Source organism: Oncorhynchus clarkii, chromosome 4 (assembly GCF_045791955.1).
Source record: "Oncorhynchus clarkii lewisi isolate Uvic-CL-2024 chromosome 4, UVic_Ocla_1.0, whole genome shotgun sequence".
Lineage (NCBI taxonomy): Eukaryota > Metazoa > Chordata > Actinopteri > Salmoniformes > Salmonidae > Oncorhynchus > Oncorhynchus clarkii.
The window spans coordinates 14462362-14478959 of NC_092150.1; the positions used below are offsets into that span (position 1 = coordinate 14462362).

The 16598-nt window shown below is 43.7% G+C and overlaps 1 protein-coding gene across 1 annotated transcript in view; it reads left to right on the forward strand.

Moving 5' to 3' along the window:
* LOC139407502 (voltage-dependent calcium channel subunit alpha-2/delta-4-like) overlaps positions 1-16556 on the forward strand; it is a 73597-nt gene extending 57041 nt beyond the window's left edge. The window contains exons 26-37 of the mRNA XM_071151294.1: positions 4561-4622; positions 5072-5086; positions 5392-5436; positions 5553-5615; positions 10992-11062; positions 11486-11561; positions 12545-12597; positions 12747-12802; positions 13968-13988; positions 14215-14332; positions 14616-14814; positions 15067-16556. Coding sequence (XP_071007395.1) covers positions 4561-4622; positions 5072-5086; positions 5392-5436; positions 5553-5615; positions 10992-11062; positions 11486-11561; positions 12545-12597; positions 12747-12802; positions 13968-13988; positions 14215-14332; positions 14616-14814; positions 15067-15168 — 881 coding nt within the window. The 3' untranslated portion in view covers positions 15169-16556. The remainder of the gene's footprint in view (positions 1-4560; positions 4623-5071; positions 5087-5391; positions 5437-5552; positions 5616-10991; positions 11063-11485; positions 11562-12544; positions 12598-12746; positions 12803-13967; positions 13989-14214; positions 14333-14615; positions 14815-15066) is intronic.
* Positions 16557-16598: the final 42 nt, after the last annotated feature.

Consider the following 16598-nt stretch of genomic DNA (forward strand, 5'->3'; position numbering starts at 1 on the left):
GTATCTTTTATCCTCCCTGTGTGGAAAAAAAACAATATGCTTAATCTGATGTTGCTGCTAACGGAGGTGTTTGGAGAAAGGTCCTGGTTCCTGTTGTATCTCTGTGTATCCTGGATGCTGGGGTCCCAAGGGAACAAACACATGCTCTTCAACTCCTGTCTTCTCCTCTGCTTCCTCCTTCTCTCTGCCTCTCGGGGCGGTCTCTCTCTCTCTCTCCCCTCTCCTCTCCTCTCAGGTCCTCTTACCGACTGTGCTTTCCTGGTACTTGGAGCACACTACTGTCCAGAGGTTCAGTCTAGCTGTGTGTGTGTGTGTGTGTGTGTGTGTGTGTGTGTGTGTGTGTGTGTGTGTGTGTGTGTGTGTGTGTGTGTGTGTGTGTGTGTGTGTGTGTGTGTGTGTGTGTGTGTGTGTGTGTGTGTGTGTGTGAGAGCATGAAGCTTGGTTTGACAAAAAGAGTAAAAGAGTGTGGTGCAGCTGTGTAAGCTCTCACACTCAATGAGAGAGCGAGAGAGATACAGAGAGAGAGAGCGAGAGGAGATGGGGAGAGGGGGAAGCGAGGGGGGGAGGGAGCGAGGGAGGGAGAGCAGGAGGAGAGGGAGAGAGAGAAAGGGGAAGAGTGGGGAGAAGAGAGAGAGAGAGAGAGGGAGAATGAGGGAGAGCAGGAGGGAGAGCAGGAGGGAGAGAAAGAGAGAATGGGGGAGATAAAATTAGGAGAGAGATGGGAGAAAGGGGAAGAGGGGGAGGGAGAGAGAGCGAGGGGAGAGGGAGAGAAGGAGGGAGAGAGAGAATGGGGGTGAGGGAGAGCAGGAGGGCGAGAGGGAAAGGGGAGAGAGAAAGGAGGGGGAGGGAGAGAGGGAGGAGAGGGAGAGCAGGTGAGAGAGAATGGGGAAAGGGGAAGAGGGAGAGAGAAAGGGGGAGAGGGGAGGGAAAGGGGAGAGAGGGAAAGGTTGAGAGGAAGAGAGAAATAGAGAAATGGGAAGAGGGAGAGAGAGAAAAATGGGGAGAGAGGGAAAGGTGGGGAGTAAGAGAGAGAGAGAGGGATAATTGGAGGGGGAGAGAGAAAGCGAGTGAGAGAGGGGGGAGAGGGGAAGAGAGAGAGGGAAAGGTGGAGGGGGAGAGAGAGAGAAGGTGGGGGAGAGAGAGAGGGAGAGGGGGAGAGAGTGGAAGTGAAGGGAGAAGAGAGAGGTTGTGAGAGCGGGAGGAATCAGCTGATATAGCTCAGTACATCACAGAAGATCAGAGTGTCTCTATAGGCTGTTGTAAATCCTGGACCCTGGGCTGCATTTGTCCCAAAATGCCTAGTGATGGTCGGTGTGTGTGTGCCTCTTTTTCCATTACTTTCAGCTTTGCATCTGGTGGAAGACTATTGACTGCAGCAAAACTGCAAAACAATAAAAGCACCTCTGCTGCACCAGTGGCTCGTGCCAGGCAGCCAGGCAGCCTGACTTCCACTGATAAGGATCATGTCATTAAGAGAGAGACTGAATCTGTTCTTGACTCATTCTGCTGTGTCATTGGTCTTGCTGGAAAGGTAGGCAATATCTGACAGGGAGGTATAGGTCTTCTGATTGGCTCCTCCTCTGTTCTGTCCAATTAGAGGTCACCAACAACTTACTCTACTCCAAGAGGGGGCTTAAAGATGTATCTTTGTTATCAACCTGTCATTGGTGTTGAATATCATTCATTCAGTCATTCAGTCAGTCAATCAGTCAGTGTGTGTGGTCCTCCTTACTTCTCCGGAATGCAGATGACATGGTTTTGGTCAGAAGGTCTCATTAGTAGAGTGATCAGACTGGGTGTGTTTGTGTGCATCGTACCGACACCACATTACCAAAAGACACTACACACCTGCTCGTCAAACATCTCATTCCAAAATCATGGGCATTCATATTGAGTTGGTCCCCCCTTTGCTGCTATAACAGCCTCCACTCTTTCTGGGAAGGCTTTCCACTAGATGTTGGAACATTTCTGCGGGGACTTGCTTCCTTTCAGCCACAAGAGCATTAGTGAGGTCGGGCACTGATGTTGGGCGTTTAGGCCTGGCTCGCAGTCGGTGCTCCAATTCTTCCCAAAGGTGCCAGTCAAGTTCTTCCACACCGATCTCTACCAACCCCAAACTGTTGCCACAAAGTTGAAAGCACAGAATGCTCCAGAATGTCATTGAATGTTGTAGCATTAAGATTTCCCTTCACTGGAACTAAGGGGCCGAGCCCGAATCATGTGTCCTCATCCACCAAACTTTACAGTTGGCACTATGCATTGGGGCAGGTAGCGTTCTTCTGGCATCCGCCGAACCCAGATTAGTCCGTCAGACTGCCAGATGGTGACTCCAGAGAACGCGTTTCCACTGCAATGGCGGCTAGCTTTACACCCCTCCAGCCAATGCTTGGTATTTCGCATAGTGATCTTAGGCTTGTGTGAAGCTGCTCAGTCATGGACACCCATTTCATGAAGCTCCCGACAAACATTTATTTTGCTGACGTTGCTGCCAGAGGCAGTTTTGAACTCGGTAGAAAGTGTTATAACCGAGGACGGATGATTTTTACGCGCTACACGCTTCAGCACTTGGCGGTCCCATTCTGTGAGCTTGTGTGGCCTAGCACTTTGCAGCTGAGCCGTTGTTGCTCCTAGTCGTTTCCACTACACAATAACAGCACTTACAGTTGACCAGAGGAGCTCTAGCGGGGCAGAAATGTGACGAGCTGACTTGTTGGAAATGTGGCATCCTATGACGGTGCCACATTGAAAGCCACTGAGCTCTTCAGTAAGGCCATTCTACTGCCGATGTTTGTCTATGGAGATTGCATGGCTGTGCTCGATTTTATACACCTGTCAGCAACGAGTGTGGCTGAAATAGTTGAATCCGCAAATTTGAAGGGATGTCCACATACTTTTGTGTATATATAGTATACTTGCCTGCATGTGTGTGTGAGCCATCATAAAATTAGAGTAAATTGCATAATTACTAGGTTAGATGATGTTAGAGGAGGTTAGATGATGTTAGATGATATAAGATGAGGTTAGATGAGGTTAGATATGTTTAGATGAGGTTCGATGATATTAGATGTTTAGATGAGGTTAGATGATATTAGATGATATAAGATGAGGTTAGATGATGTTAGATAGGTTTAGATGGTACTTTTATTGTCTGTTATTCACAGAAATTGCATTGCGTCAAAAGAGATCCACAACACAAAGAGAGACATGATATAGGCATAACATCAGACAATCAATAGCTAATTACCATTTTAACAAGACAATTAAGTAACCATCTGGTGAAATTAAGCATTGGTATCTCACAACACAGAACTCTGCAGAAGTATCAACAAGCACAGAGCTACTGTGAAAGCCTGGTAGATGTGTTCAGAGTCTCACCCTTCCCAGACACAATTTACCTGTAACGCACGCATCAAATCAAATCAAATCCAATTTGATTTGTCATGTGTCGAATACGACAAGTGTAGACCTTACTGTGAAATGCTTACTTACAAGCCCTTAACCAACAATGCAGTTAAAGAAATAGAGTTCAGAAAATATTTACTAAATTAACGAAAATAAAAAAATGTAATCAAAAAGTACCTCAAGACAATGACTTAATAATAACGAGGCTAAGTACAGGGGGTACCGGAACCGAGTCAATGTGCAGGGGTACAAGATATTCGAGGTCATTTGTAAAGTGACTATGCATTTGTGGTGTAAATTACTCAAGTAAAAATACTTTAAAGTACTTCTGAAGTAGTTTTTGGGGTATCCGTAATTTACTTTACTATTTATATTTTTGACTACTGTTACGTTTATTCACTATATTCAGAAAGGAAATGTACTTTTTACTCCATGCATTTTCCTTGACAACCAAAAGTACTCGTTACATTGTGAATGCTTAGCAGGACAGAACATCCCTGGTCATCCCTTCTGCCTCTGATCTGGTGGACTCACTAAACACACATGCTTCGTTTGTAAATTATGTTGGAGAGTGTGCCTCTGGCTATCGGTATATTTAAAAAATAAGAAAATGGTGCCATCTGCTTAGCTTAATAAAAGGAATTTTAAATGATTTTACTTTTGATACTTAAGTATATTTGAGTAATTACATTTACTTTTGATACTTAAGTATATTTGAGTAATTACATTTACTTTTGATACTTAAGTATATTTTAAACCAAATACTTTTAGACTTTTACCCAAGTAGTATTTTACTGGGTGACTTTTACTGTTACTTGAGTCATTTTCTATTAAGGTATCTTTACTTTCACTCAAGTATGACAATTGGGTACCTTTTCCACCACTGCTATGCTTAGATAATAAACACGCTAGCCCGTCAGTGGTACCACAGTGTGCATTTTTCATGCAAACAGCAGCAGCTTGGTGCTAACTGTGCAAACTGCATAGAGGTTAACTGAAGGCCTGATTGATTTCCTGTCACACTATAATGCCCAACACCACACCCACCCAGCCTCTCAATAGTCTCTCACAGACGGACACAGTAAATTAGGCTTCAGGGTTTTTGCAGAGTCCATGTTTTCCTTTCTCAACTGACCTGTGTGTATGTTCTATTTTTAGCCATTGGGGTGCAGATGTCCTTGGAGATGCTGGAGAAGAGGCTATGGACCATTGCCTTTCAGGTGAGGGAGCAACACAGACACAGACACACAGACACACACAGACAGCTCCCCAACAACATACCACACTACTGACACAAATCCATCTCTGGCTCAGTTGGTAAGAGCATGGCAATGTCAAGGTCACAGGATCAGTTCCTGTGCAGGGAGCACATACACACAATGTGTGACATCACTACAGATGTAGGATATTAATTTGAGCCAGTTTGCTACCGCAGGAAAATAATCCTGTAGAAACAGGAAATGTGAACTATTATGTGTATTATAATTAATGGACATTTTTGTAGGGTTCGGTACATTTTTCGTAAAGTAACGTCTGAAATGATCAGCAGCAAATGATCCTACATACTGTCTGTATATTTAGGACTATCTGCTAAGTGGTAATAGCTTATCATCTCTCTGTCTCTTTGTCTTTCTCCTGGTCTACCTCTGTCTCTCACGTCCACTCACAGCCCGCTGACACAGACGTACGTAAACAGTGACCTTTTTATTTTCTGTTGATACAGTACATGAACTCCTCTCTAGAGTGTAGAAGTTATCACACCATATTGACTGGCTGTTGAACCAGTCATGTTTATGTTGTTGTTATGGTGGTTAATATGTTCCAAATCCATATACAGCTATCAGTCACATGATTCAAGTGAATCTGAGAGGTGGTCCACCTTATTCAATACCTTGACCTTTATGTCTGTCTGTCTGTCTGTCTGTCTGTCTGTCTGTCTGTCTGTCTGTCTGTCTGTCTGTCTGTCTGTCTGTCTGTCTGTGTCTCCAGTGTACTGACGTGGAAGGTGTCTGCCCTCTCAGCTGCCAGAGCACTGTAAGTACTGAGCCTGTTCTGCAGTGTTTGAGTCAGTTCCCATTGAATTCATGAATGTCAATATCATCATTGAATAAGTGCCATTACAACTAATGTCCTGTCTCTTATTCCTCCAGGATGTCAACTGTTTCCTTGTGGACAGCAACGGCTTCATCATAGTCTCTAAAGAGAGGTCAGAGGTAAGGGTCTGACAGCATGACCACCCAGTGACCCGAACAGATCAAACCAATCCATTCAGCTAACACCACCATGATACACCAGTTGACAACTCTTATATAACCCACATCTAGTCTAGTACATCGTACATGCTTTGTTATGTAATGAATGATAACTGTGGTTAATGAACACGTTGAACCGTTTGATAAGCAGATCAGCAGACCAAGGGAGGGATCATTTATATCATCACTATCTGGTCGGCTTGACCATGTAAATACACGTAAGGTCAGGTGGTCGCATCTTAACACATTTCTTAGAGGGCATGTTCAGCGCAGGTGTCTCCATAACAACGATAGATAGTTAGATAGATAGATAGATAGATAGATAGATAGATGCGGTGGCAGAGAGGGGGGGGGGGGGGGGGGTGGCAGAGAGGGGGGGGGGGGGGGGAAGAAAGAACAGCCTCCGTGAGCACAGCCTGCTCAGTCCAGTCATCACAGGCAAACCTGGCTGCCCAGAGAGGACGGGCTGTGCTCACTCTGCCCCCGGGGAGAGGTAGAGACAGAGCTGCATTTCCCATTACACTGTGTCAAAGACTCAGACCTCAAAGCTCATCAATAAGCTAAGGACCCTGGGACTAAACCCCTCCCTCTGCAACTGGATCCTGGATGTCCTGACGGGCCACCCCCAGGTGGTAAGGGTAGGTAACAACACATCCGCCACACTGATCCTCAACACTGATCCTCAGGGGTGCATGCTCAGCCCCCTCTTGTACTACCTGTTCACTCATGACTGCATGGCCAAGCACGACTCCAACACCATCATTAAATTTACCGATGAGGCCTGATCACCGACAACGACGAGACATCCTATAGAGAGGAGGTCAGAGACCTGGCCGTGTGGTGCCAGGACAACAACCTCTCCCTCAACGATGAGACATCCTATAGGGAGGAGGTCAGAGACCTGGCCGTGTGGTGCCAGGACAACAACCTCTCCCTCAACGATGAGACATCCTATAGGGAGGAGGTCAGAGACCTGGCGGTGTGGTACCAGGACAACAACCTCTCCCTCAACGATGAGACATCCTATAAGGAGGAGGTCAGAGACCTGGCTATGTGGTGCCAGGACAACAACCTCTCCCCGAAAGTGATCAAGACAAAGGTGATTATTGTGGAATACAGGAAAAAGAGGACCGAGCATGCCCCCATTCTATCGACGGGGCTGCAGTGGAGCAGGTTGTAAGCTTCAAGTTCCTTGGTGTCCACATCATCAACAAACTAACATGGTCCAAACACACCAAGACAGTTGTGAAGAGGGCAAGACAAAACCTATTCCCCCTCAAGAGGCTGAAAAGATTTGGCATGGGTCCTCAGATCCTCAAAAGGTTCTACAGCTGCACCATTGAGAGGCATCACTGCCTGGTATGGTAACTGCTCAACCTCTGATCGCAAGGCACTACAGAGGGTAGTATGAACGTCCCAGCATAGGACCTCTATACCAGGTGGTGTCAGAGGAATGCCCTAAAAATTGTCAAAGACTCCAGCCACCCTAGTCATAGACTGTTCTCTCTGCTACTGCATGGCAAGCGGTACCGTAGCGCCAAGTCTAGTTCCAAGAGGCTTCTAAACCGCTTCTACCCCTAAGCCATAAGACTCCTGAACATCTAATCAAATGGCTACCCAGACTATTTTCAGCCAAAATGTGCAGTTTTGTCAGCCAATTGTGTATAATAAAGCCACAACCTGAGAGACAGCCAGTGAAAAGTACAATGTAACAATGGTATTTGGCGTTGTGTTTTGTCTTTCATACCATGCCATGTGGCTTCTCAGCCATGTTACAATTAGCCTACTGACATTACTTTAATTTAATATTATTCTCATGACAATTGCTGTAGTTGCTGTTAATGTTAATATCACTTCCACTGCTACTACACCTGTTATTAGTATTACTTTTTAACTGTTAGTCCAACCATTTTTTTGTACCTTTATTTTGACAGGGAGTCATGCTGAGACCAAGGTCTCTTTTACAGATGAACCCTGTAATTACAAAATATATATATATATTTTATTATATATATATATGTATTGATATATATATATATATATATATATATATATATATATATATATCAATACACTACGAAAAGCAAAACAGAGGGAAAAAAACACAATCGTAGAAAACAAACACATTCTTCAGAGTAAAGGTCCTCAATCAGCCATCTGAATTGCCATAGAGACACTTCATACAGTATGTGTACTTTGACAATGTAATTAATTTAACTTGCCATGTCAATAAAGTCTGTTGAATTTAACTGAATTGAGAGAGAAGAGGACACTGAGAGGCAGTAAGTAACAGGCCAAAACAACACCTGGAGCACTCATAGGACCCTTATGGTCCTAATCCCTCTTACAGGAATTAGCAGAGAACTGGCTGATTAACTGGAGCTAAAGACAGTAAGCAGCCACCTTATCACTAACTGGAGCTAAAGACAGTAAGCAGCCACCTTATCACTAACTGGAGCTAAAGACAGTAAGCAACCACCTTATCACTAACTGGGGCTAAAGACAGTAAGCAGCCACCTTATCACTAACTGGAGCTAAAGACAGTAAGCAGCCACCTTATCACTAACTGGGGCTAAAGACAGTAAGCAGCCACCTTATCACTAACTGGAGCTAAAGACAGTAAGCAGCCACCTTATCACTAACTGGGGCTAAAGACAGTAAGCAGCCACCTTATCACTAACTGGAGCTAAAGACAGTAAGCAGCCACCTTATCACTAACTGGAGCTAAAGACAGTAAGCAGCCACCTTATCACTAACTGGAGCTAAAGACAGTAAGCAGCCACCTTATCACTAACTGGAGCTAAAGACAGTAAGCAGCCACCTTATCACTAACTGGGGCTAAAGACAGTAAGCAGCCACCTTATCACTAACTGGAGCTAAAGACAGTAAGCAGCCACCTTATCACTAACTGGGGCTAAAGACAGTAAGCAGCCACCTTATCACTAACTGGGGCTAAAGACAGTAAGCAGCCATCTTATCACTAACTGGAGCTAAAGACAGTAAGCAGCCACCTTATCACTAACTGGGGCTAAAGACAGTAAGCAGCCACCTTATCACTAACTGGAGCTAAAGACAGTAAGCAGCCACCGTATCACTAACTGGAGCTAAAGACAGTAAGCAGCCACCTTATCACTAACTGGGGCTAAAGACAGTAAGCAGCCACCTTATCACTAACTGGAGCTAAAGACAGTAAGCAGCCACCTTATCACTAACTGGGGCTAAAGACAGTAAGCAGCCACCTTATCACTAACTGGGGCTAAAGACAGTAAGCAGCCATCTTATCACTAACTGGAGCTAAAGACAGTAAGCAGCCACCTTATCACTAACTGGGGCTAAAGACAGTAAGCAGCCACCTTATCACTAACTGGAGCTAAAGACAGTAAGCAGCCACCGTATCACTAACTGGAGCTAAAGACAGTAAGCAGCCACCTTATCACTAACTGGAGCTAAAGGTACCAAGCAGCCCATGCCACCTTAACTTGACTTCACTGTAGAGGGAGGACTGGACTAACCGTATTACTGAGAATTAGTGGGGTGGAATGGACAAGGGCCATGGCAGTGTTCATAACATAAGTGTTCATAGCATAACAGTGTGGTGGGTATTGGGCCCTTAAATCTTAGAATGCACTTGTAGACTATGACCGTGGGGGGCTATAAGACCCTATTATACTACACATTATAGTGGGTAGTCAGTGTGGAATCTTATATCATGCATGTACCTGGGGATTACAATGGCCTACTAAAACCCCTTTGATAAAAACGACTGCAGATTAAATGAATCATTTCCTGCAGTCAAATGACCAAATCACAATCTGTTGGCCTCATGGGTGGAATGTTATTAATATTTGTCATAATTTCATAATGAAAAAAAAGATATCTTTGGGGTTAAGGAGGAGTGTGGGCTGGAGGTGAGTGAAACATACACACACACACCATCTTGTTCAGCCTGTCAGTGTATACGTATTCCTACTGCATCACTGCCAGTCCCGATTAAATAAAACATTTACTGACATTAAGACTACTCAGGCCAAACCAAGGATGCACATATTTACATTTTCCCTCTTAATTCAATATGTTTATGTCTCAGTAAGGCACTAAAGCAAACCTTAGTAAGCAGATATTATGATAAAGTGCTACCCCGTAACATTTTGCTGAGGTTAGGACTTTGACAAAGTTTTGTGGGAACACCAAGTGCTCCCCCTTTTTATTCAGAGAGAGGGATTGGGCTAAGGCAGAGCTCTGTAAATATTTAATCATTCAGGAAACGGCAGGAGTACAGTGCTGCCTTCAAGAAATGGGTCATAACCAACTTCCTTAGAATTTCTGATGTGCATAGCTTGTACTAGAGTGTGACTAAGCAGAAACAAAGTCTAGATGCTGACAACACAACATGTAGTATGTTGGTAATAGATTTGATGGAGGACACACTGCTGTTTTGGTTCTGCATTAGATTCCTGTCCTAGGATGGATGCATTGCCTGCCAAGTTTCGCACCGAAACGTTGTTGCGTTTTTATTTCACTGCATTTCTTTCAGGTAAATAGAGCATCAAGTTCCATCCCGGGCTCTGGCTTCAGGGACCAGAGCTCACACTCGGCAAACACACACACACACACACACACACAGACACACACACACACACACACACACACACACACACACACACACACAGACACACAGACACACAGACACACAGACACACACAGACATACAGAGACAGACACTCGGCAAACACTGTATCTCTTAAAAAGCCACAGGGAAATTCGTCTCCTTCCCTTCTCCCTGAGATTGAAATAAAGTGTCAGCCGCAGTTAGAGAGAAACGGGAAGAGGAGGGAGGATGACTTGGAAACTTGGACAGTGTGGCTTAAACAAAGTGACCTTGAATAATTCAGAGTACAGGGATGTGCTACAGTAAGAGAAGACAGATAGAGGGGAGTGTATACTGTACTGTATATGAGGTTAACCTTTCTGTCATGTTAAATAAGATGTGACACTCATTCACAGACAACAGTATCACCCTGTGAAGTGTAAAACGACTAACATAGAGTACATGATAGTAACAGGTAAATACATGGAGGTACAGAATACTGTAAGGAGCAAGAGGGTATCTTACGTTTAGCCTCTTGTGGCTGTGTCTAATTGATGGTGTTGCTATGGGAGTTTGTGCTAGGTCATGCAGATTTGAAGCAGGTACTGAAGGCTATTATTGGTGTTACACAATCTCCCTCTGGCTCCATCTCTCTTACGCTAAAGAGATCCCTTGTAGAGTCAGAAGGCTCTGTAGACCTAGATGATGTCATCTCTGAATATAACCCCCTCCTGTCATCGTCTCTACAGGTCGGACGTTTCTTTGGGGAAGTGGACGGGTCTGTGATGGCAGCGTTGATTAAGTCGGGCATGTACAAGAAGTAAGAGGAGCTACATTACGATATTATACCATTGATTGATCCTATTGTGCAAGGTTATGTAATCCCTAACTTCGTAGACCTTTTCCTGCAGTCAAATGTATTAATATTCTTCAGAATTTCATAATTAATCAACTTTCTTTACCGCTGAAAATCTGGTGTTTCTACATCAAACAGTTTGTAATATTTCAGTCTTCAGGGATGTATATAAAGTGTCATATTAGGATGCAAACTCAACATTGAATATATTTCAACTCTATATGTGACATGGTACACATGTCTTATTTTCATTAAGCCCATAACCATGTGTGTGAGGTGTGCACATTTTTGTTTCAAAGTAGATTTGTTTAAGACTACCAAGAAACACTCTGTGTGACCCTGAATTAGCCCAGTGCAGTAAAAGGCTAATCGTTGTGTGTCCAACAGGGTGTCGTTGTATGACTACCAGGGAATGTGCAGATCAGGACACAGTCATTCCAGTAGTGCTCGCCCTCTGCTCAGCGTGAGTCATGTTTATCAATATTTCTTAACCCTGAAGAAGTCACTATTTGCTGAAACATTTGTTATGTGCTGCCTGCTGGTTGTATAATATAATTACTTAACAGATGCTCTCTTCTTGTTCTCTTTCACTTGGGTTACCTATGTTTTATTCTCTTTCATTTTTCTCTCTCTCTCTCTCTTTCTCTCTCTCTCTCTCTCTCTCTCTCTCTCTCACTCTCTCTCTCTGTATCTTTCTTTCTCTCTCTCTGTATCTCTCTCTTTGTATCTCTCTTTCTGTATCCCTCTCTCTGTATCTCTCTCTCTCCCTCTCTCTGTATCTCTCTCTCTCTCCCTCTTTCTCTCTCACTCTTTCTCTCTCTCTCTCTCTCGCTCCCTCTTTCGCTCTCTCTCTCGCTCTCTCTCTCTGTATTTCTGTATCTCTCTGTATCTCTACCTCTCTCTGTATCTCTGTATCTCTGTATCTCTCTCTCTCTCTCTCTCTCTCTCTCTCTCTCTGTATCTCTCTCTGTATCTCTCTCTCTCTCTCTCTATCTCACTCTGTATCTCTCTCTCTCTCTATATATCACTCTCTCTCTCACTCTGTATCTCTCTCTCTCTCTCTCTCTCCCTCACTCTGTATCTCACTCTGTATCTCACTCTGTATCTCACTCTGTATCTCACTCTGTATCTCACTCTGTATCTCTCTCTCTCTCTCTCTCACTCTGCATCTCTCTCTGTATCTCTCTCTCTCTCTCTGTATCTCTCTCTCTCTCTCTCTCTGTATCTCTCTCTCTCTGTATCTCTCTCTCTCTGTATCTCTCTCTCTGTATCTCTCTCTCTCTGTATCTCTATCTCTGTATCTCTCTCTCTCTCTCTCTCTGTATCTCTCTCTCTCTCTCTCTCTCTCTCTGTATCTCTATCTCTCTCTCTCTCTCTCTCTCTGTATCTCTCTCTCTCTCTCACACTCTGTATCTCACTCTGTATCTCTATCTCTCTTTCCTGTAGCCTTTCTATGGCCTTGCTGCAGTGATTCAATGGTTCTTCTCTCACATGTTGATGTAAGTGTGAGATGCACTTTTCAGGCTGAGTTTATGAAAAATGGTCTGTATATGCTGTTTGTCATCACTCTAGTGTAATGCTGTTTTGAACTGAACTGAATTGTTTTTGACACTTCATTTTCTCTCCCAACAACTCTGCTTCTGTACAGGTTCTTACTGGAGTTCAACTTCTGTGGGCTGTGGCACTCGGATTACGTTGTAGACGGTAAATGCTCTCAATACTTTATGTGACAAAGGCCATTGCAAAGAGGTTTGGATGTGGAGGTAGAGTCCTACACCAACTTAAAATAAAATCTAAATTGATTGGTTGCATACACAGATTTACAGATGTTATCGCAGGTGCAGCAAAATGTTCCACCAGTGCAGCAATACCTGGTAATATAAAATAAAACAATACACACATAATCCTGAAAAATAAGAAAGTAAGAAATATCAGAAGGAGCAGTCAGAGACTGGAATATAAATATATATATACAAATAATGGTGTAAATAGACAGTATGGACAGTATAGGAATAGAGAAGGTGTGTACAGCAGTAGTTATATAAGATGAGACTTGACTAGAATACATTATACACATATGAAGTGGGTAAAACAGTATGTAAACATTATTAATGTGACCAGTGTTCAATGACTCTGTCCATGGGGCAGCAGTCTCGAAGGTGCAGGGGAGAGTACCAGGTGGAAGCCGGGTAGTAGCAGTGACTATGTCCATGGGGCAGCAGTCTCGAAGGTGCAGGGGAGAGTACCAGGTGGTAGCCGGGTAGTAGCAGTGACTATGTCCATGGGGCAGCAGTCTCGAAGGTGCAGGGGAGAGTACCAGGTGGTAGCCGGGTAGTAGCAGTGACTATGTCCATGGGGCAGCAGTCTCGAAGGTGCAGGGGAGAGTACCAGGTGGTAGCCGGGTAGTAGCAGTGACTATGTCCATGGGGCAGCAGTCTCGAAGGTGCAGGGCTGAGTACCAGGTGGTAGCCGGGTAGTAGCAGTGACTAAGGCTAGTGGTGACTGTATAACAGTCTGAATACATGTTTGTGCTTTCATATACATTTGATGAATCATCCTGTCATTTTCATACCATATCTCGTGGTTCACAATTAATTTTCATACCATATCTCATGGTTCACAATTAATTTTCATACCATATCTCGTGGTTCACAATTCATTTTCATACCATATCTCGTGGTTCACAATTCATTTTCTCTTCATCCAATTGCTTTCTCCCAACCATTTCTCTCATCCAACTGCTTTCTCCCAACCATTTTGTCCCCCATGGCTATCGTTTGTCTGTATGCCAATCCCATTGACATGTTCATCTCCATGGTGAATGGTGCCCCTCCATCTCCTATCCTCTCCACCTGGATTCCTAACACAGCCAAGGCTGGCTACCATACATGTGAGTAGAGCTCCACAGCTCTCGGATGGGTGCCTACTTCTGGGTAGGAAGTGTGTGTGTGTGTGTGTGTGTGTGTGTGTGTGTGTGTGTGTGTGTGTGTGTGTGTGTGTGTGTGTGTGTGTGTGTGTGTGTGTGTGTGTGTGTGTGTGTGTGTGTGTGTGTGTGTGTGTGTGTGTGTGTGTGTGTGTGTGTGTGTCTTTGAAACAAACTACTTTATCCTCATTAGCCCATAAAGCAAAGAGGGCCGACGCGTTGCAGCCCTGTGACACAGAGTACCCTGGCTTCATGTTGGACAACTCCATCAAAGAGACCAACAGCCTCCTCAAATGTGGACGCTGTCAGAAGTAAGAAACCTCCTCAGTCAACTCCACAGTGGTGGCGTCATCTTGTGGCCATGATACCTACCTGCAATTATCTGAACTGCATTTTGACAACATATTTTTTCAATGTATCCACAATGTATTGATAGCTGAATGTGTTGTGTTCCATAATGGAATGTTAAATGAATGTGTTGTGTTCCAGAATGTTTGGAGTGATGTTACACAGAGATACTAAAAATAAAATAAAGTGTTACCTTAAATTACTATATAATTCTATGTAATGTTAACTTAATATTTTGTGTGGCAGGATGTTTGTGGTGCAGGCAGTCCCTGACAGTAACCTGGTGTTGATGGTGGTTCAGGCGGACTGTGACTGCTCCCGGCAGTACTCCTCCATCACTCTGGAGCCCAAAGAGGTCAAATACAACGCATCAGTCAAGTGTAACAGGATGAAATCTCAGAAAGTCCGGCGGCGCCCAAAGTCCTGCCATGCCTACCATCCTAAGGTCAGCCATCCTCCTCCTCTCTTTTTAACTGGTGGTATAATGGCATAATATTGACCTCATTACAGTTGCATTGCAGGCATGTTGAAATTGAAAGAGAGAAGTGTTTGTTCAATTTCAATTGAATTCAAGTCCTACAGATAAATAGGCGAAGTAGAATATTGTGTCAATCAATATAAAGCAGTAGAGGTGAAGTCACAGCAGTTTCCACGACGTTTTGTGTTAATATTGAAATGGTCTTCTTGATGATTGTAGGAAAATGCCAAGGACTGTGGAGGAGCGTCAGAGATCAGCCTATCGGTGGCGCTCTTCTTGGCTTCTCTGGCTACCTCATTGGCCCTGCGCAGATGGACTTAACCAGGCTCCATCTCTCGTATGGCCTGTGGTTCTCAGATGGACATGAGAATGTAGACTAAACAATCTTAACATTCCGTTTTTGTACATTTTCTAAAAGACCTATAACTACGTAAATAACCTACTAACACAGTAGTTCAAGTCAACTCTGGAGTAACAATAAAATGGCTATTTTCTCATAAGACTCCTTTTCCCACACCGATAGAGAAAGAAACTAACCAGTCCTAACAAATGCCTCAATTTCTTTTGTACGAGCCATGGGGTACGAGTTTGTGGACATGTGAATCGAAGGGAGAGACTGTTATTTTCATGGAGACACTGATATGGTAGAACGATTTCAGCCCTCTACTGGGCAATCCATCTTAGTGCAGACTGAAGGACAACCACCCTGACAACCTCACTCAGCTGGAGAACTGTTGCCATAATATGTCCGTCAACAGGAAAATAGAAACATTTTCTCATATCTCATTTTTATACACAGTAACATTCAGATGTACTGTATTGATACTGTTGTTTTTTTGTATGTTGAAATGAACTACCGTACCAAAACTTTGTGCTACAAAAGAGGAAGGAATATTCATCTCTAATTTATAAGCAATAATGTATGTCGTGACACTGGTGATTTCAATGGAACATGCTGGTGACAATTCCCACAGAACTGAGGTGAGATCTAGTACAGTTTATGATTACTGGTACGCATGAAGCTTTATGAAATAATTGTCAGGGGGAGGAGACTGTTAAACAACAATAACCTACTGTCAAATGTGTATCAGAACATTACATTGTTTCCGTCTTATTCCCAACCCCGCTGGACACAGGTCTCAATACAATCCGTATCGCTGTAGTCCAGCGCTCCGATTGAGCTGACATATGCAGCCTCCTCAAAAGTGGGAACATTGCCTTTAAATTTAAATTGCGCTATAGCGACAAATTATGGCGATACGGATTGAATTTAGCCCATACTTACATGAGAAGCTGAGAGCAGCACAGGATCATCCAGAGCAGCATTATCAAATCAAACCCATTTTATTGGTCACATACACGTGTTTAGAAGATGTTACTGCGGGTGTAGCAAAATGCTTGTTTCTTGCACCGAAATGAGGGGTTAAGTGCCTTGCTCAAGGGCACAACAGCAGTAGATGGCACCAGAGATTTTGATGCCAGCAACCCTCTGGCCCAGTTCTTCCCTGTAAAATGACTACAAGCTCACTGTTGGTAAACATTATGATGTATTTCAATATGTGAATCATCAAAACGATCTGCATATAGTAGCTAGGACCACATATGAGATGCCATAGGTGCTTTGAGACATTGAGGAATATTACAATATAGTATATTTTTCATTGTTGTCCCCTATAAGAGCTAGACCAATAAGAAACTGATGCAGAAGGACATTTTCTGTGACATGTGCAAATGGTTGGTGGCAGTTGGTA